The sequence below is a fragment of the Seriola dumerili genome, unplaced genomic scaffold (genome assembly GCF_002260705.1).
Source record: "Seriola dumerili isolate Sdu_G_001 unplaced genomic scaffold, Sdu_1.0 BDQW01000435.1, whole genome shotgun sequence".
In the NCBI taxonomy this organism is placed as follows: Eukaryota; Metazoa; Chordata; class Actinopteri; order Carangiformes; family Carangidae; genus Seriola; species Seriola dumerili.
The window spans coordinates 335,830-356,559 of record NW_019174690.1 but is presented as its reverse complement, the minus strand read 5'-3'; the positions used below and the strand labels follow the sequence as shown (position 1 = coordinate 356,559).

The following is a 20,730-nucleotide window of genomic DNA, read 5'->3' as shown; positions in this document are numbered from 1 at the left end:
CTCCGGTGCAGCAGGTGGCGGTAAAAACAACTGAGTCAAACCGGAAGCAGCGGCAGAAGAAGAAAGGAAAGCCGCCCCCTGCTGTCTGTTAGCAGCGGCTGAGATGAGGAGAGAGAATCAATGGAGAAGAACTGGACATAAAACATCTCTTCAGAGCCACTAAACCGTCACCAGGTAAAACCGACTCACCTGGACACTCTGTGACACGACACTGTACCTGAAAAGCTGACCGGTTAATGTGCCGGACACAGCGTTAGCTTAGCATAAAGCTTTGGAAACAGCTGAGCGGACTTAGCAACAGTTGGCCTGATACATGTCGGGTAATGCTAATGCTAACAGTATTCGTGTTAAAAACAGCAGCGGACCGTTGCTTTAGCATGTAGCTAGTCAGCTGGTGTGTGTTCAGTTTGTGTTGGAAGCTAACGGTGCTAATGTTTAGTTAACGGGTTAACGGTAACTGCGTCTTAACCAGCAGCTCGACAACTAACAACCTGAGTGAGCCGACGTCAACACCGCAGCTGTCGGTTAGCTGTCGGTAAGATGCTAACGGCTGTACCGGAGCTGTTGAAAAGTTTAATTTCTCCTGTTTGAGTTAGCCTTGTGCTAAGCTAACGGTAGGCTAAGCTCACCGACTAGAGGATTTAAACTTTTAAGGTTTTGTTCTGGACTCTGGTGGATCAACACCGACACAGACTGAGACGCGTTCACGGACTCGGATCAAAACAACACGAGTCCAGACTGAAAGAAACCAGTAGAAGATCAGATGATTATCAATGAGGGAAATTAAATCTGAAACTTTATCAATGTTCTGAGTCTCAGCAGATTTTTGTTTCACGTTTATGGAGACAAATAATGGATCAATCATTTACTCTGATGTTATGTTTTAGATCAATAGATAAGTGAATCTCTGAGGAGGAAGGACAGTTACAGTAAAACACTCATCAATCATCAGTGACGTGAAGAATAATAGAATATGTCAGATTATGTACAGATTTAAAGTGTAAGTATCAGCCACAGTAAACAGTGTGACAGCAGCTCTGTTGTAGACTGCACAGTGTTCAGCACCTGAGGGGTTAATAAGATAAAGACAGAATAATGAAGGAATGTGGGATGAAGAGGATAGAGAGATACAAACCCTGTAAAGATGTGTGTCAGTATGACAGTCCAGTCAAAACTACTGGTCCTGGTCCTGGTCCTGGTGCTGGTTGATTCAAACTATGGTCATGGGGAGGAATTATACTTAATATAATTAAAAAATACACTTATGTGATGGTGATATAGCTAAACGGGTCTTAGACAAAAGGCAATTAATGTGTAAACAGTTAGTGGACTAGTTAACTCCAGGTTAACCCGTTCAGATTCTCATAGACTCTACAGTTGTTGAAGATGAACTGAGATGTTTGACTGTCCATCAATGTCTGAATCATGTGATCATCAAACATAGTGACCCAGACAGTCTGCCCCACCCCCCCACTCCCCCATTGGGGGATTGTAATCTGCTGAGTGAGATTACAGCCTGACACACATCAGACACACACACACACACACACACACACACAGATGATAAACAGCTGCTGTCAGTGTTTCTCTGCGGAGCTTCACTGTCTCTAAACATCACACTCATCACATTAGATGTTACTAATATCATCACTGATGACTGGGCAGTCATCTGCAGTGATCAGCTGATCACATCAATGATGTCATTCAACAGTTTGATCACAAAAATATCATCAGTTTTTAATTACCTGAATCACATTAACCCCCCCCCCCAACCCACCTGACCTTTGACCTTTTTTTTGTGTGTGTGTTTCAGTGGAGGAGGGGCGGAGCTTCCCAGCGGCCATGATGGAGGACACAGAGCTGGAGCTTTCCCCCGCCCCCTCTGATCAGAACAGCCCTTCCCCCTCCCTATCCATCTCCTCCTCCCCCTCCCTGTCCCTCCCCTCCACCCCCTCCTCGTCCTGTGGCCCCCCCCAGGCGGTCACCCCCCCTCTGGGTGTGATCAGTGAGGGAGTGGCGGAGCTCAGCCTGGTGATCGATGCGGAGGTGGCTCAACGGGCGTGTCAGGAGGTGCTGCAGAAGGTGAAGCTGCAGCAGGTGGAGGGTGATGTCCCTGACGAACAGAACGGAGCGGAGCCTGACCCCCCCGCACCCTCCGTACCCCCCACACCCCCCGCAGCTCTGACTGTGAAACCAATGAAGATCCGTGAGGAGCATGTCGACCCCGAGGGCCCGGCGCCTGGCTCGGTGAAGAGCGCACGGCGGCGGCAGAGACACAATCCCTCCAAACAGTCGTGGCTGCTCCGCCTATTTGAGTCTAAGCTGTTTGACGTTTCCATGGCGATCTCCTACCTGCACAACTCCAAGGAGCCTGGGGTCCAGGCCTACATCGGGAACCGGCTCTTCAGCTTCCCCCACGAGGAGGTGGACTTCTACCTGCCCCAGCTCCTCAACATGTACATCCACATGGACGAGGACGTCGGGGACGCCATCAAGCCATACGTGGTGGGTGTGGCCCGGACACGGGGGCAGGGCTTAACCTCATGTTATCCAACATGAGTCCAGCTTCCAATGTGTTCATTCAGACTCCTTTAATATCTTTGTTATTTAACCCTGTGTGTCGTCTGCAGGTTCACCGCTGCAGACAGAGCATCTCCTTCAGTCTGACGTGTGCTTGGCTGCTGGGAGCTTACTCCTCTGACATGCACATCTCCACGCAGCGTCACTCTCGAGGAACCAAACTGAGGAAACTCATCCTGTCTGATGAACTCAAACCTGCAGGGCCGCGAGCTCGCAGGGACCCCCTGACTCTGACGCCTTTCTGTCCCATTACGTCCCCCACCGCTGGCCCCGGGCCCCTGGGAGGAGACCACGGCCTGTCGCCCTCCAAACGAACACATCAGCGCTCCAAATCAGACGCCACAGTCAGCATCAGCCTGAGCAGCAACCTGAAGAGAACAGCCAGTAACCCGAAGGTGGAGAGCAGTCAGGACGAGGTAACACAACCAGGACCAGGATGTTTGTGTGCTGGACTCAGGTTCTGGTTCCGGAGTCCAGAAGTCAAGTGTTTCTGATGCAGTTATTTTGATGGTAGATAATAAAAGAGTCGTGAGGTTGAATAAACAGCTGGGACCTCTGCTGCATGTCGTTGCCTCAGGTATTTAGAGTCAGCTGCTCAGAGGGATTTTATCACCTCACACAGACACAAGCGGAGAGATAATTAATAATCAGTTGTTTCCTAAATAGTTTTTAAAAGGTGGAAAATTTGAGATAAATGACTCAGTCACACCTTTTTATTTGTATGAAAGTTATTAACTTCTAATACTAGAAATCATTAGTTTAAGAACCTTCAGTGTATAACAACTCAGTGTCATTAAGTTTAATGTGGTCTCTGTGGTGGGTTCACAGGCACTAGGAGAAATCAGAACTCTTGAGAATTTATTTAGTTTTTGTTATTAACACAAATGAACAGACTTGAATCAAACTGATCTTATTTCTCCATGTGAGTCTGATCCACGTCACTCTAACCCCCCCGCTGTTTTAACCCCTGACCTCTGACCTCCAGGACAGCAGCTCCAGCTTGGACAGTCTGGAGTTTGAGACTGGTCCCGTAAGTTCACCAGCTTCCTCCCTCCGGGGTGCATTGTGGGAAATGAAGTCTGTGGGTTCTGGTTGTAGGTCTGGTTCTGGTTGAGTGTGAGGTGACGTCCCTGTGACTGAACGTCACCCTGTAATTCTCAGTTCTTGTGTTGGATCCAATCAGCTGTCTGGAGGTTATGGGTGAATCAGTGAGGACACAAACTGATCTGTGAACAGTCTCCTCTGATTGACTCTGATTGACTCTGTGTGTGTGTGTGGTGTGTGGTGTGTGGTGTGTGGTGTGTGTGGTGTGTGGTGTGTGGTGTGTGTGTGTGTGTGTGTGTGTGTGTGTGTGTGTGTGTGTCGGGTTTGATGCTGCAGTTGGTCCTCAGACTTCACCGCTCAGATAAAACATGTAAACGTCTGTCTGTCCCAGGTCAAAGGTCACATGTCCACAAACACAGGCAGCATCAAAACCCTGACTACAAACCAACCAATCAGAATAATTGTTGCTAATTGTTACAGCGTCTTTCTTCTTCTTCTTTTGTTCTTCTTCTGTGTCTCTGCCTTAGAGACTGGGGACAAACTGAAAACTGCAGGTTGATTTTTATTGGCTGTGGAGGGAAACGTATCAGTGTACAAACCTGACACACAAACATCGACCTTCACCTGTTCAGGTGTCTCTGTCCCAGATGACACCAGCAGAGACTAACCCCCCTTCTCTCTCTCTCTACCCCCCCTCCCACCTCCAGCCGGTACGGCTCGCTCCTCAGAGGGAGTTCATAAAGTCTCTGATGGGGATCGGGAAGCGTTTGGCGACGCTGCCGACCAAAGAGCAGAAGACGCAGCGGCTGATCTCGGAGCTGTCGCTGCTCAACCACAAACTGCCGGCTCGAGTCTGGCTGCCCACCGCCGCCTTCGACCACCACGTGGTCCGAGTGCCGCACACACAGGCCGTGGTGTTAAACTCCAAAGACAAGGTGAGAGACACACACACACACACACACATGCATTCGTCTTTCCCAACCTGTGAGGACCGAGCGCCTCGTCCCTGAACCGTCAGTCCAGAAACTGCGATGGTTGAAACATCCTTTAATCTGAAGTTAAGTCTTAGTGGTAAAAACAGAGTTACGTCTAAGAAGTATTGAACGTTTTTGTTTGTTGAGTTTGAATAAAGAAGATTCTGAAATGTTAAAATAAGGGACAGAGGAACATGTCAGGTCTCCACCATGATCAGTGTTAATGAGACGCGTTTAAATCATCAGTGTCAGAGTGAAGAAGGTTTTTTTTTTTTTGCGATTCTTTTAGTGGATAGTTGAGAACATTTCACCAGTTACAGAAACACAGTCGTTCTGTCACAGAGAAGTAGAAGTGAACAGCATGACCAAGAAGCCTTCTTTTCTCAACATTAGAATTTCCCAGAACTATTTTACAATATGAAGAAGGGATGTGTATTTAACCCTTGTGTGCATTAACACAACCTCCCAGACAGACGACCAGGGTTTGATCAGCTGTTCACTGTCTCCACCTCCTCTGTGACCCCTCAGGCTCCGTACCTGATCTACGTGGAGGTTCTGGAGTGCGAGAACTTTGAGACGTCCAGCGTTCCGATCCGGATCCCAGAGAACCGGATCAGGAGCACGCGTTCTGTGGAGAACCTGCCGGACTGCGGCATGACGCCGGAGCAGAGGGCCGGCAGCTTCTCCATGGTCCCCAACTACGACAACGACGACGAGGCGTGGTCTGTGGACGACATCGGAGAGCTGCAGGTGGAGGTGAGACGACGCCCAGGTGTGCTCAGACACGACGTGATGTCAGCGTTCTCAGTTTACGTTAAACAGGTTGTAGGTGGAGTCAGGGTCAGTGGAGGTGAAACAGCTGATGTTCAGAGCAGAGTCAGGAATCACCTGGAATGAGTTTCCACAGAGTCGAGGAGGAAACATCGATCAACAGTTAAAAACATCAGCTGAGACGCATTAAGACACGAGACAGACCGAACATGAAGAGGACGTCAGCACAGATCACACATCAGCTGTTCAGGTTTCAGATGACAGTGTCACATGAGATGCAGTAACACACGACTCATAGTGTCACACATACAGGCTGGTAGATGCTGAGTCTGTCCCTCTGTCCCTCCTCCAGCTCCCAGAGATCCACACCAACAGCTGTGACAACATCAGCCAGTTCTCAGTGGACAGCATCACCAGCCTGGAGAGTAAAGAGCCTGTGTTCATCGCTGCCGGAGACATCAGGTCTGTACATATACTGTGTGTGTGTGTGTGTGTGTGTGTGTGTGTGTGTGTGTGTGTGTTAATGTGTGTTTTCTGTATTTGTGTCTCATGTTTCAGGCGTCGTCTGTCAGAGCAGCTGGCTCAGGCCCCCACCACCTTTAAACGGGACCCCGAGGACCCATCGGCCGTGGCCCTGAAGGAGCCCTGGGAGGAGAAGGTCCGGTAGGTGATGCTGCCTTCAGGGACACTTCCTCAGCATGAAAATCTGAGCGTCTGTGATGAAGAATCCACTGATAATTCCCATTGACCTGGAACACACCACAGACCTCATGTTCCTAAATGTTTCTGTGGGTGATAAACACCCTCCATGTTGTTTACCTGTCGGTCTGACTAGTCTGTGTTTCCTGTAGGAGGATCAGAGAAGGATCTCCTTACGGTCACCTTCCTAACTGGAGACTTCTGTCCGTCATTGTTAAATGTGGAGACGACCTGAGACAGGAGCTGCTCGCCTTCCAGGTGCTACAGCAGCTCAAGGTAAGGCTGTGACATCATAAAATCACATGATCGAAACGCAATGACGACCACTGACTCACCTGCCCCACCCTACACCCCCCACCCCCCTGCAGTCTATCTGGGAGCAGGAGCGTGTCCCACTCTGGATTAAGCCCTATAAGATCCTGGTGTTGTCGTCGGACAGCGGGATGATCGAGCCCGTGGTCAACGCTGTGTCGCTCCATCAGGTGAAGAAGCAGAGCCAGCTGTCTCTGCTCGACTACTTCCTGCAGGAACACGGAGCGCCGACCACCGAGGCCTTCCTGTCTGCTCAGAGGAACTTCGTCCAGAGCTGCGCCGGATACAGCCTCATCTGCTACCTGCTGCAGGTCAAAGACAGGTGAGGTCACCTGTTCCTCCCAGCAGGTTTTCAGTGTCTGTAATGGTGTTTTTAACCTAATGAATGCCTTCTAACGTTGTGACCCCTCCTCCTCTGTCCTCTCAGACACAACGGGAACATCCTATTGGACGCTGAAGGTCACATCATCCACATCGACTTCGGCTTCATCCTCTCCAGCTCACCCAAAAACCTCGGCTTTGAAACGTCCGCCTTCAAACTCACCACAGAGTTCGTAGATGTGAGTTTCTTGTGGTCGCTGGTTATTAGCTTTAACTTCACGTTAGCACGCGAGATGTTCCCAACAACATCTTCCTGTTGGTCAGAACTGAGCTCGGTTTAATCAGGATCACAGTGTCTGCAGGTGAACGCTGTCATGTTGGTTTGCTGAGCGTGGCTAACGTTAGCAGAGCTAGCAGCAGTAGCCTTCTCACCGTGCAGGTTAACATGGTTGTATGACAGTTTATTGTGACGCAGCTACAGACGACTGTGTCTTCTTCTCTGGATGTTGGTGTTAGTGTGAAACATATTTACTGGAACTCAGAGGAAGTGTCTCTTTAGAAGAACTGTGTCTTTGTCTCTTTGAGGTGATGGGGGGTCCAGACGGAGACATGTTTAACTACTACAAGATGCTGATGCTTCAGGGTCTGATAGCAGCCAGGAAACACATGGACCGGGTGCTGCAGATAGTGGAGATCATGCAACAAGGTACACACACACACACACACACACACACACACACACACACACACACACACACACACACACACTCTCCTGACAACACTGTCTGCTTTCTACATGACTGTCCTGACCCCCCCCCAGGTTCTCAGCTGCCCTGTTTCCACGGCTCCAGCACCATGCGAGGTCTGAAGGAGCGGTTCCACATGAGTCTGACGGAGGAGCAGCTGCAGCTGCTGATCGATCAGCTGGTGGACGGATCAATGAGATCACTCACTACCAAACTGTACGACGGCTTCCAGTACCTCACCAACGGCATCATGTGACCAGCCCTGTGTGTGTGTTGGTGTGTTTGTGTGGGTGGTGTGTAGTGTGTGTGTGTGTGTGTGTGTGTGTGTGTGTGTGTGTGTGTGTGTGTGTGTGTGTGTGTGTGTGTGTGTGTGTGTGTGTGTGTGTGTGTGAGAGCAGCAGAACAAATGCAGACTGTCTACAGACTGATGAACCTCCAGGTTTTATAACTCGACTGCAGAGACCATGAGCCTCCCTCTGTTCGTCGTCTTTATTTTATTCTTATTCCACTTTCTTCTTCTCTGTCAGTTGAATCTTTTTGTTGTTCGTCTTTTCTGTTTTGAAGAATCGTTTGGTTTCAGCGCTCTTCCTCCTCTTCCTCTTCCTCCTCCTATTCTTCTTTTTCCATATTTGGGCAGATGTCCCTCATTGGTCGGACTCGTAACCAATCAGAGAGCAGCCCAGTTTTAGATTTAAATGTGAACACTCAGCAGGTGGACAGTTTTTACAGGTAGAAGGACTGTCGGTCTTCAGACTGCTGCCGCGGCGCCACCGAGCAGCAGGAAGTGAACCGCAGCCGGTCTGAATCTGACGGAGGAACAAAAACCACACGGACTCTTTAAAGGACCATGCCGCTATTTTTCATGTTTTAGCCCTTTAACTGCAGATTGTGTAAACCTGTTAAATCCCATTAAAACAAACAGTGTCGACCTGCAGCTGCAGTCAGCCTCATTCCATCAAACACCTCCTTCAGTTTCACCTCAGACTTCATTTACAACCTGTCAGCCAATAGCAGAGCTGCAACGATCAGTGGAGTCATCAACAGGTGAATCAACAGGTGAATCGTCTGATTGTTTGTGGCCTGTCAGGTGTGAGGGGACGTCACCTCGAGCTGGACAGTGATCATTTATTCTAAACCTTTTTCTTACAGACTAAATAATAATAAGTCATGCGTGCGGAGGACGGTGGGCGTGGTTCAGTCAAACTGCCGTTCAGAGAATCAGTGACAGAAGAAGATGAGAGAAGGTCTGAAGAAATAAAGGTTTTGTGGCAGGAAAATGTTTTTTAGCTTCCAGGTCTGGATCTGAGGAGATCTGGATCAGGATTCAGTGTTTCTGAGTGTGAGGAGAAGTGAGTTTAAAGCTTTCAGCATCCTCAGACTGAACCTGAGACCAGGACCGGAGCCACCTGACACCAGGTGAGGTGACCTGCAGTGAGTGTACAGGAAGTTACTGAAGCTTAAAACCAGTTGGATCGTTTCACACACAGACCTGAGTTAATGATAAACATGGCTGTGACTCAGACTGACCTTCACACTGAGGGAGGAGTCAGACTCCTCAGGTGACAGGTGAAACAGGAAACAGGTGTGTCACTCAAACTCCCATCATGCACTCTGAACTCCTCAACAGTAACAGGTTCTGAATCTGAATCTGACCTGAAACACGTCTTTGTTCTGACAGAGTCTTTGATGGATCTGATGGATCAGGTGGATCTGATCGATCAGGTGGATCTGGGTGTTCCAGTCTGTCGTTTTTTTGTCTGTTAAACTCAGGATCAGCTCTTCATCCTGAAGAAGCGATGAAGAGGAGTAACTCTTCTTCACCAGACAGAAAATATTTCACTGAAGTTTTAAAGAGACGTAAAGAAACTCAGACGTAGTTGTTGTTGTTTACAGTCCGAGGTGCTGTCACATTTCACTTTGAACAGAGGTCAAAGGTCACAGACATTTCAAACTAAATTTATCTTCAGGTTCATCAAACTGCACAAACTGAACTGACGTGAATAAAGGTGTTCTCAAATAGGAAGTCAGTTTCCACAGCCCCCCCACACACACACACACACACCCCATCAGTTCTTGTGTATCTGAGTAACATCTGTACATTTATATTTTAATAAAGTTTTTACTTTAAAACAACATGAAAACATAATTCTGACACGTGAAGTAAAGTTTTTATGAACAGGTGTTTTAAAAGTAAAAACCTGCTGTGATCCTGTGTCTCACACCAGGGGGCAGCAGAGCTTCAGCTGCTCCTCACTTCATTACCCAGAGTTCCAGTTGCAGGCAGAGGAGGTGGGGCTTTACCTGCCCACACCTGCAGAGAGTTGAGTGGCTGAAGACAGAAGGAAGAAAAACAGACAAGAAAGACAGTGAGAGGAAAATGTTCAGATCTACAGAATCAGTCTGAGTCCACTGAACTGAACCCGTCTGATCCGGACTCCACTGATCCCGGTTCAGAGTGAGTTCACCTGGATCCACCTGAGACCAACACTCAAGATTTCTCAACATTTCCCTGAAGCAGGAAGTCAGGGCGAGAGGAGCAGACATGGTGAGTTCACTCAGTCTGACTTCAAACTTTCCAACTAAAAACTGATCCTGATCCTGGTCCTGATCCTGGTCCTGATCCTGGTCCTGGTCCTGGTCCTGGTCCTGGTCCTGGATCAGATCTGTGCTGCTGTTTGTTTAAATTTAATCACAAAGTTTTTAATCAGAAACAAGAAAAAAAGTCTGAGGAAAAACCAATAAAAGATAAAATTCTTGTTCCTGTAGAAAAGAAAGAATCAGCTGATAAATTATTAGAAATAAATTCATCAAATATAAAATAAAAACTAAATGAAATGTGTGAATTAAAAAATAGAAAAATATATAATTGAATGAATGAAAAAATTCTGAATAAAATAAATAAATCAGACACAGCTGGATTTTTTTAAAACAGACATTTTCCCTCCTGTTACCATGGAAACACGCCAGTTTGACCTCTGTCAGATGTTCATCCTGTGGCCCCGGCGCCCTGAGAGGGGAGTACGGAAAGTGATGAATAATTGAAATTTTAAATCATCAGTCTGTGTAGAAACACTGTTCACACCTGAGCACAGGTTGGGGTGTTACACAGGGGGGCCCCAGATCACCAGGGGCCCCACAACCTCCAGGCTGACTGCAGGTCAGTGTGTCCTGCGCTTCACCTGCTGCATCCTCTTAATGAAGCTGTGTTTATTTAATCTTCTGGAGTGGGGGGGCCACAGGGGCCACACTACACCCTGTTACTCCAGGGGCCTGAAGAGGTGGGGCGTCCTCCTGTCTGACTGTTTTCTTGGTCGCCTGTTGCCGGTGGTGTCGTCCCGTCTTCAGTTTAACGTCACATAAGAGAAAAGCAGAGGTCGCCCCTCCCCCACACACGATCGATCAGTAATCAGCTGTTTGTTTTGTGTTGATCAGTTAATAGATTCATTATTTATTGATCATCTGCAACTTCAAACTGTGAATGTTCCTGTTTCTTCTGAGTAAAAAAAGTCTGCAGCACACACACACACACACACACACACACACCCCCACCCTGTGGCGTGCAGCGTCCTGCAGCTTGGTGTGTCAAGGGGAACGTGTCTGGGCGTCGCCACTCACTCATCCTCAACATGATCCCACAAGACAGAGGAATGCTGGAAATTCAGGAGGGGGGGGGCAGCAGTCCAACCAAACACCACATCTGATAAAACACACACACACACACACACACAGTGAAGTGTTGACCTCCAGCTGTTTCTTCCTCCTGCTGAACAAACACTGACTGTAACTGTTAGACCAGGTCTGACTCTGTCCCCCCTCCTCCTCCCCCTTCTCCTCCCCTAGGGCAGTAAGGAGCGATACCATTGGCAGGCTCAGAATGTGAAGGTGAGCGGCGTGGACGACATGGTGCTGCTGTCCAAGATCAGCGAGGACGCCATCACAGACAACCTGAAGAAGAGATACATGGACGACTACATCTTTGTATCCTCCTGTATCCTCTCACAGAATGAGGGGGGTCCGTCACAGACCTGGTTCTAGACTCAGACCTGGTTCTAGACTCAGACCTGGTTCTAGACTCAGACCTGGTTCTAGACTCAGACCTGGTTCTAAACTCAGACCTGGTTCTAGACTCAGACCTGGTTCTAGACTCAGACCTGGTTCTAAACTCAGACCTGGTTCTAGACCCACATAATGATGAGGGGGGTCAGTCAGAGACCTGGTTCTGGACTCACAGTTCATGGAGTTCATTCACCTCAGACCCAAACTTAAAGTAGGGTTTTCAGCTTTAATATAGTCCTGGTCCTAGTTGCTCAAGTCCTGCTGGTTCTGGTTCTGAGTCTTGTTGTTTCCTTGACCGGCGTCTGTCAGACTTACATCGGTGCAGTTCTGATCTCTGTGAATCCGTTTAAACAGCTTCCATATTTCACAGAGAGAGAGGTGGAGCTGTACCAGGGGGCGGTAAGAGAGACGCACAACATTAACACAACGTTAATACACAACATTAACACAACGTTAACACACAACATTAACACATTAACACACGTTAACACAACGTTAACACACAACATTAACACATTAACACACGCTAACACAACATTAACACCCCCCTCCCTCCACAGGCCCAGTATGAGAACCCCCCTCACATCTACGCGCTGGCTGACAACATGTACAGGAACATGATGATTGACAGCGAGAACCAGTGTGTCATCATCAGGTAGGCGGGGTTTAAACTGTTTACCTGTGAATTTACCAGGTCCAGCAGACAGGTGTGAGACACGATAAATAAACATGAGTCTTTAAAGAGAAGTGTGTTTACATTTACTGCCGTTTGATCATTAAGAAAAGTGAATTATACTGTATAATATTTACTTCTTCCTTCTTTTAATTCTCTTTGAGTCTTTGTTGTTTGAGTCTTTGTTGTTTGAATCTTTGTTGTTTGAATCTTTGTCGTCTCAGTGGTGAGAGCGGAGCTGGAAAAACAGTCGCAGCCAAATACATCATGAGCTACGTGTCCAAAGTGTCCGGAGGAGGAGACAAAGTACAGGTCAGTACACAGAGTACATAGAGTACACGGAGTACTGCTGATGGTACTGGTAATTATGGGTCCTGATTCACTGGATCAGTACCAGTCTGTTATTACTACAGTTATTACTTCTGTTACCATGGTTACTGCTGCTGATGACCACGTGTCTGTGTGTGCAGCATGTTAAAGACATCATCCTGCAGTCCAACCCTCTGCTGGAGGCCTTCGGCAACGCCAAGACCGTCCGCAACAACAACTCCAGCAGATTTGTGAGTATAAATGTATAAATGTATAAATATAAATACAGATTTAATAATTACACAAACAGACCTGACTCACAGACGTGTCTCTCCCGTCAGGGGAAATACTTTGAGATCCAGTTCAGTCGAGGAGGAGCTCCTGATGGAGGGAAAATCTCCAACTTTCTGTTGGAGAAAAGTCGAGTCGTGTCACAGAATCCTGAAGAGAGAAACTTCCACATTTACTACCAGGTACTGCAACATGTACTACAACATGTACTACCAGGTACTGCAACATGTACTAGCAGGTACTGGAGGAGGACTGGAACATGCAGCAGTTTGAGGGTTACTTAACAGTCCCTATGAAGATACAGTTAAAAAAGTCAAACCTGCGACAAATACTATTTACATCATTTATCTAATTTATATAATTTACATCTGAGCCTGAAATGTAGTTTTCTGTAGTTTCTGTCCTGACTGGTTCAGAATCTGTTTCAGAGGAACTGAGTCTGAACGATAAGTGTCCTCCCCCTGGTGTCTTTGTGACCTCTGTGTGACCTTTGTCCTCAGCTGTTGGGGGGTGCAACTGCGGAGCAGAGGGAGAACCTCGGGGTCACGACCCCTGACTACTACAACTACCTCAACCAATCAGGAACCTACACAGTGGAAGACGTCAACGACAAGAAGGAGTTCTCTGATACTATGGTCTGTACCTGTCTCTCCGTCCACCTACCTGTCTGTTCACCTGTCTGTCTGTTAAACTGTCCGTCTGTCTGTCTCTCAGGGGGCGATGTCCGTCGTGGGTCTGTCTGTGGAGGATCAGGACTCGGTTCTTCAGCTGGTGGCAGGAATTCTTCACCTGGGAAACATCAGCTTCAGAGAAGAGAACAACTACGCTGTGGTGGAGAGTCAGGACTGTAAGACCCCGACACACAGGACACTATGAGCTGGACTCAGGGTCAGGTGTTCTTAAAACCCACACACCTGGACCACATGTTGGTCTGGTGAGGATGTCACTATCTCTGATGTCCCTCCAGAATAAAACAGAGGCTGCAGAACTTCATAGAGAATCCTCCTGTTTTTAAGTTTCCTTCTGTGTCACAGTAAAACATCATGATACACTGCAGACAGGAAGTGATCGCAGCTGATTCGGCAGCTGTTACTGGGACAGTCTGACTACATGTGAACGGATACAGGATAAAAATAAAAGCCTCTAGTTGTAGCCACAGAGTCCAACAGTCACAAACAGGAGTTGAATCAGTATTAATAATAAATTTTCATGTTGTGTTTTTGACATTAATGAGGCTCAAACTGTCTCAACATGGTCCTTATATTATAACACTGACTCTGGACATTCACACACCGTACTGTACTACAGATAACCTGTGAGGATAGTTCTAGGTTCTCGGTTCTGTCTCGTGGATCCACTATGTTTTACAAACCAGCACAGATTTTCCTGCTGACGACAGACGTCTGTTGTTTTACCAGGAAGTTGGAGTGTGGAGGATGTGGAGTAGCTGATGCTCAAACTGTCTCTGTCTCCCTCAGTCCTGGCCTTCCCGTCCTACCTGTTGGGGATCCCTCAGGACAGTCTCTGCAGTAAACTGACCAGCAGGATCATGGACAGTAAGTGGGGCGGGAAGACCGAGTCCATCTCCGTCACCCTGAACACGGAGCAGGCCTGTTTCACCAGAGACGCCCTGTCCAAAGCTCTCTACACCCGACTCTTCGACTTCCTCGTCGACGTCAGTTCACCTCCACTCTGCTCCGTTCACGTCTCATTTCATCTTTGATTCGTCTTTTATTCTACGACTTATTTCCTCTGTGTGTGTGTGTGTGTGTGTGTGTGTGTGTGTGTGTGTGTCAGTGTGTAAATAAAGCCATGCAGAAGGACCAGGAGGAGCTCACCATTGGAGTCCTCGACATCTACGGCTTCGAGATCTTCCAGGTATTAACAGCTTTGTGGTTCCATACTGTTGTTCACCTCCAGCTCCCTAGAGTCTCAATCTGAACCTTTTAAGCTATGTGATTGGATGTTTCCTGCTGTGATGCATCTTGGGAATTGTAGTTAACATTCCCCCTGAAAAGTTTCTCTCTTTAGAGATTCCCTGTCGCACATGTTGATCATTTAATTTGATGAAACTGAATGAAGTCTGAGAAGACTCCTCACTGCTGTAGAGACACATTTGATTATTGTGTTGGATTGACACTTTGATTGACATATTGATTGATTGTATCTGATTATTTGTTGAGAGACTTCTGCTTCTTTCTTTCAGCAAAACGGCTTCGAACAGTTCTGCATCAACTTTGTCAACGAGAAGCTGCAGCAGATTTTTATCGAACTCACACTGAAGGCAGAACAGGTGACTTATGACATCATCACATCATCACTTAACATCATCAGGTTCCACCTTCTTTCAGAGTGTGTTTGTTGTTTATTGTTTATTGGTTATAGATTTCCTCCCTGTCTCTTCTCTCTGATGGTGAAACTGAAGCCGACTCTCTGACTCTGTTTTCTGTGTCTGCAGGAGGAATACGTTCAGGAGGGGATCAAGTGGACGCCCATCGAGTATTTCAACAATAAGGTGGTCTGTGACCTCATCGAGTCCAAGCTGGTGAGTCAGCCAATCAGAGAGCAGGACTCAGATTTGATGAAAACAGTCGAGTCTCATCTGAAACCATCCAGACTGTTTGTCGAGCAGCTGTGGTGGCGAATATTGAAACTGTGTAAAGTTCACAACACTTTGAATCTATGGGAACTATGGTAACCATGGTAACAGTGTTTTACTTTGTGATTTATTTTCATTTCTGTTATTCCTTGAGGACTAACTGCTGAGACTGAGTCAGTGTTTAACTGAGTCTATCATTCAGTGTTCGTTCTCACTCTGTGTGAATGAAACTTTACGTGTGACATCTTCAGCAGCTGACTGTGATGGTGACAGAGAGTGATTTAACCCTCTGTCCCTCTGATTATCTCCCAGAATCCTCCTGGGGTCATGAGTATCCTGGACGATGTTTGTGCTACGATGCACGCTAAAGGTGAAGGAGCAGATCAGACTCTGCTGCAGAAGCTTCAGGGACAGATCGGATCACACGAGCACTTCAGCAGCTGGAACAGAGGATTCATCGTCCACCACTACGCCGGGAAGGTACTCAGTACACCTGTATACCTGTTCACCTGTCTGTGAGACAGACATTAACTGTCCTCCTGTCTGTCTACCTGTCCAGGTGTCATATGATGTCAGCGGTTTCTGTGAGAGGAACAGAGATGTGTTGTTTAACGACATCATTGAGCTGATGCAGAGCAGCGAATTGTGAGTACGAGAATTAAACCATCACTGTGAGGACATTTCTGTCTTATGAGGACATTTCTATGTATTCATTCAACCGTGTGTGTGTGTGTGTGTGTGTGTGTGTGTGTGTGTGTGTGTGTGTGTGTGTGTGCGCACATATGACAACCTCATGATGACCTCATGTCTATGTTGTGTTTGTGGTCAGTCCGTTCATCAGAGCTCTGTTCCCTGAGAACCTGGAGGCAGAGAAGAGAGGGCGTCCGTCCACTGCCAGCAGCAAGATCAAGGTGAGAGACTGACTGAAGCCGAGCCGGTTCTTGGTCCCCAACACTGTTGTAAGGTACAACAGGTAACAATGCCAACAGGTAAACCTGCCCCCCCCTCTCTTTTTAGAAACAAGCCAACAGTCTGGTCCAGACCCTCATGAAGTGCACCCCTCACTACATCCGCTGCATCAAACCCAACGAAACCAAACGTCCTCGGGACTGGGAGGAGAACCGGGTCCGACACCAGGTGGAGTACCTGGGCCTCCGAGAGAACATCAGAGTCCGCCGGGCCGGATACGCCTACAGACGGGTCTTCAACAAGTTCCTGCAGAGGTCAGAGGTCGAATGTGAGAACACCCTGTACACTGCGCTGCTGCGTCAAACACGCTGATGGTCTCGATCATGTGCTGCAGGTACGCCATCCTGACCAAAGAGACCTGGCCTCGGTGGAGAGGCGAGGAGCGTCAGGGAGTGCTGCACCTCCTCAACTCTGTGCACATGGACCAGGACCAGTTCCAGCTGGGCAAGGCCAAAGTCTTCATCAAAGCTCCAGAGTCGGTACGAAACACTAACACACAGGAAGGGTTTTGTCTCGTCTTTAAGTTTCAAAGTAAAGTTCCTTCAGTGTTCCTGAACCAGAACCTCAAAACTCTCCTGGGTCAGACCGACGTGTCCCGGTCTTGAGCTTGAAATGTGCGTCTCTGTCTTGATTTTTGTCGTGTCCATCTTGTTTTCCTCCCTGTAGCTCTTCCTGCTGGAGGAGATGAGGGAGAGGAAGTACAACGGTTATGCTCGGGTCATCCAGAAGGCGTGGCGCAAACACATCGCCGTCCGCAAGTACGTGAAGATGAGGGAGGAAGGTAAGGCCGCCGTCCATACGTGTCGATAAGGAAGCGCCTCATCTGGCTTGTGTTTGGACGTTGTCTTCCTCTTCACTAAGTGACAAGTGGTTTTCTTCCAGCGTCGGACGTCCTGCTGAACAAGAAGGAGCGCCGCAGAAACAGCATCAACAGGAACTTTGTGGGCGACTACATCGGGACAGATAACCACCCGGAGATCAGACAGTTCGTCGGCCGCCGAGAGCGGATCGACTTCGCCGACGTCGTGGTGAAATACGACCGAAGATTCAGGGTAAGAACTCAGAGACCACGTTTCACCAGAGTCAACGTGGTTTTGGAAGACACCACCTGACTGAACTCTCTCTGGGTCTGGTTCTGTTGTCACGCAGACGGTGAAACGAGACCTCATCCTGACCCCCAAGTTCCTGTACCTGATTGGTCGAGAGAAGGTGAAACAGGGTCCAGATAAAGGTCAGATCCAGGAGGTTCTCAAGAGGAAGATCGAGCTCAACAAGATCCAGTCTGTTTCCCTGAGGTACCCCACCAGAACCAGAACTAAGACTGGAACAAGAACTAGAACCAGAATTAGAACTATGGTCTGGATGAAGTCCAGGATTAGAACAAGGATCTGAACTAGAACTAGTGCCAGAATCAGAACCACAAATAGATCTAGAAAATGGAAACGGATCATCACCAGAGAACTAAAACTAGAACCATTAGTAGTAAGTAGAACCAGGACTGTGACTAAATCTAGAACCAGGGCCAGAATTAAAACTGGAACCAGAACCCAAAGTAGAAGTAGAACTAAGACCAGAACCAGAACTAGAAGTACAACAGTTTCATCTTGTCTGTCTCTCTCTCTCTCTCTGTCTGACTCTCTGACCTGTCTCTCTCTCTCTCTGACCTGTCTGTCTCTCAGCACCCTGCAGGACGACTTCTTCATCGTCCATGAGGAGGAGTACGACAGCGTCCTTCAGAGCGTCTTTAAGACAGAGTTCCTCAGTCTCCTGGTGAAACGATATCAGGACAAAACTCAGAAGAAGCTTCCTCTCAAATTCAACAACCTGTCAGTGCCACATGATACAAAATCACACGTGTCATTTCCTTCATGTGATGTTGCATGTTCGTCTGTTGTTGACTGAATAAGTTTAAGTCAGAACCTCCCTGACCCTCTGTCTGTCTCCAGTCTGGAGTTCAAGGTGAAGAAGGGGGGATGGGGTCCGTTCAGCTCTGCAGGATCCAGGCAGATCCAGTTCCAAGTGGGTCAAGGGGATGAGGTGGTTCTGAAGCCCAGTGGGAAGGTCCTGCAGGTGTCCATTGGACCGGGTCTGCCCAAGAACTCACGTAAGTTCTGACTTGATTCTGTCACCATCGCAACTTCCGGTGTGCTCCGCCTCACTTCCTGTCGGTTTGATTCGTAGGGCCAACGAGGAGGGACAACCGAAAGAGCCGCTACATGGGCAACCAGGCTCCGCCCAGCAACCAGTACCACTCAGGTACCATTGAAAGAAACCTCGTCAGGACGTCAGCTGCTGCTCTGAAGGCTGGTTTGAGATGTTGTTTTTTGTTTCCTCAGCTCCACAGTCCAGAGGGGGCGGAGCTCCCAGAGGAGGCCCCACCTCCTCCAGAAGCTCCATGCTGAGGCAGCAGTCCAGTATGGAGCAGCCCAGTCTGCCCCGCATCCAGGGCCAACGTCGCCCCGACAACCGGCCCTCCCAACACCACAACATGGGCTTCATGGACGTCCCCGAGCAGGGCGCTGCAGGGTGAGGCCGCTGGGAGGATCTGTGTCTTGGTTCTACACACTGTTGTAAATACACAGTAATTTAATCCCTGCATGTCGCCTGCAGGCTGCAGCGGCGGCGGTCAAAGGAGGTGAAGCCCCTCCCCGGAGCAGGTCGACCCAAACCGGCCCCCAGACCGAAGCCTCGGTCTCCTCAGTGCAGAGCTCTGTACGCCTACGACGCCCAGGACACTGACGAGCTGAGCTTCAATGCTGATGATGTCATCGAGATACTCACTGAAGGTACTACTGCTACTACTACTGATACTACTACTGTTACTGCTAGTACTACTACTGTTACTGCTACTACTGTTACTGCTGTTGCTACTGTTACTACTAGTACTACTACTACTACTGATACTACTACTGTTACTACTAGTACTACAACTGTTACTGCTGTTGCTACTGTTACTACTAGTACTGCTACTCCTTCTGCTACTGATACTTTTACTACTAGTACTACTAATGTTAGTGCTGTAATACTACTAGTATTGCTGCTGTGAATGTTCATATGTCCCTCGTCCTCAGCTCATCTCTGTGTCCTCAGATCCGTCTGGTTGGTGGTTCGGCCGGTTGCGGGGCAGAGAGGGGATGTTCCCTGGAAACTACGTGGAGAAGATCTAGACCTCGTCTCCAGGGGTCAGAGGTCACTGACCTGCTGCTGCAGCTAGGATCAGAGGTCACTGGAGCTTTCAACATATAGGAGGTTATAACGCAACAGGAAACAGCTGATTACTTCATTCATAAACAAAACACATATGTTTCAGTGAGAGTCACAGCTGTTGGACATTGTCCCCAGAGGTCAAAGGTCAGGGTCAGGTGTTCTCACCTGCCGACTCTGGGACTGTGTCCCCGTAACGCTGTGTACTGTCAGGTTAAATGTCCCCATGTGACTCCAGTCTCTGATCATCTCTGAGCAGTAGTAGTTCGATCAAATTCTACATCAGTGTTACCATGGAAACATGTCAAGAATATCAGTGTAAAGTCCCGTCACCGCCCCCTACAGGCTCAAGTGGTCATGACAGGACACTGTATGAATGTGTTGAACAACATCCTAATGATTTACATTTTCTGCTGACATGATAAAAGGTGTTTTACTGTCTGCAGGTGAAGACTAAACATCACTAAAAAATATTCAAATATAAACTTTTATTCTTCTGAATGTCACTCCTGAAAAATTAAAAATTGTCAAGTTTTACCTTTTGATTGAAAACCAAAATAAAAAGTGAATATATAAATGATTAAACAATTTTTACATTTAAATAATTTTCTGTATCTGTTTTACTGTGTAGGTTTATTTCTCCAGAGTACAAACACAGGTCAGATGAGATGTTCAGAGTCCGACTGTTTTATGAGATTTCTGTTGTCGGTGTTTTATAGATGTTTGTATGAACTGAACATGAATGTTGCATTAGCTCAGAGGATCATCCAGCTGACCCTGGAACAGCCAATAAACTGACATTTCAGTACCAACCTGTCTGAATACCTGAGTGACAAAAAGAACAAGGTAAAAAAGAATGTTGATCCAGAGTTTTATCAGCCCATGAGGTCAGAGAACTAAATCGATTAATTGATAGATAGAAAATTAATCCACTGCGGTTTTAATAACATTTTTAATTTGTCATAAAAATAACACATTTATTGTGATTTCAAATGAGACGCACACACAGAAGGAATATGGGGAACTACATTACCCAGAGTTCTATTTCTCCAGAGGGTTTTGCTGCCTTCAAATGCTGATGTAAATGTGGAATTTTTTTTACATTTGAGTACGTGGTCCATTATACAGCAGACGACCCATCTATCAGTGTTTTTAGGAAGTAAAACTGTTTATTGTTGCGAC

The 20,730-nt window shown here is 47.6% G+C and overlaps 2 protein-coding genes across 2 annotated transcripts; both read left to right on the top strand.

Annotated features, from left to right (window-relative positions):
• The first annotated feature begins 16 nt into the window (after positions 1–16).
• LOC111234069 (phosphatidylinositol 4-kinase beta-like) lies at positions 17–7,734 on the top strand. Its single transcript, XM_022761981.1, has 12 exons — positions 17–174; positions 1,814–2,505; positions 2,631–2,996; positions 4,332–4,559; positions 5,127–5,354; positions 5,722–5,831; positions 5,928–6,032; positions 6,221–6,344; positions 6,437–6,702; positions 6,808–6,940; positions 7,287–7,407; positions 7,522–7,734. The coding sequence occupies exons 2-12, from the start codon at positions 1,843–1,845 to the stop codon at positions 7,701–7,703; spliced, it is 2,526 nt and encodes an 841-aa protein (XP_022617702.1). The 5' UTR covers positions 17–174; positions 1,814–1,842; the 3' UTR covers positions 7,704–7,734.
• A 2,029-nt stretch (positions 7,735–9,763) lies between these two features.
• Positions 9,764–20,333, top strand: LOC111234119 (unconventional myosin-Ie-like). Its single transcript, XM_022762049.1, has 27 exons — positions 9,764–9,992; positions 11,288–11,425; positions 11,813–11,902; positions 12,064–12,158; positions 12,401–12,488; positions 12,647–12,736; positions 12,827–12,958; positions 13,277–13,411; positions 13,491–13,623; positions 14,255–14,451; positions 14,574–14,654; positions 14,983–15,069; positions 15,235–15,321; positions 15,688–15,855; positions 15,935–16,020; positions 16,205–16,286; positions 16,393–16,598; positions 16,679–16,823; positions 17,011–17,125; positions 17,227–17,396; positions 17,494–17,639; positions 18,024–18,170; positions 18,291–18,448; positions 18,526–18,600; positions 18,681–18,870; positions 18,955–19,130; positions 19,435–20,333. The coding sequence occupies exons 1-27, from the start codon at positions 9,990–9,992 to the stop codon at positions 19,509–19,511; spliced, it is 3,297 nt and encodes a 1,098-aa protein (XP_022617770.1). The 5' UTR covers positions 9,764–9,989; the 3' UTR covers positions 19,512–20,333.
• The last annotated feature ends 397 nt before the right edge of the window (positions 20,334–20,730 follow it).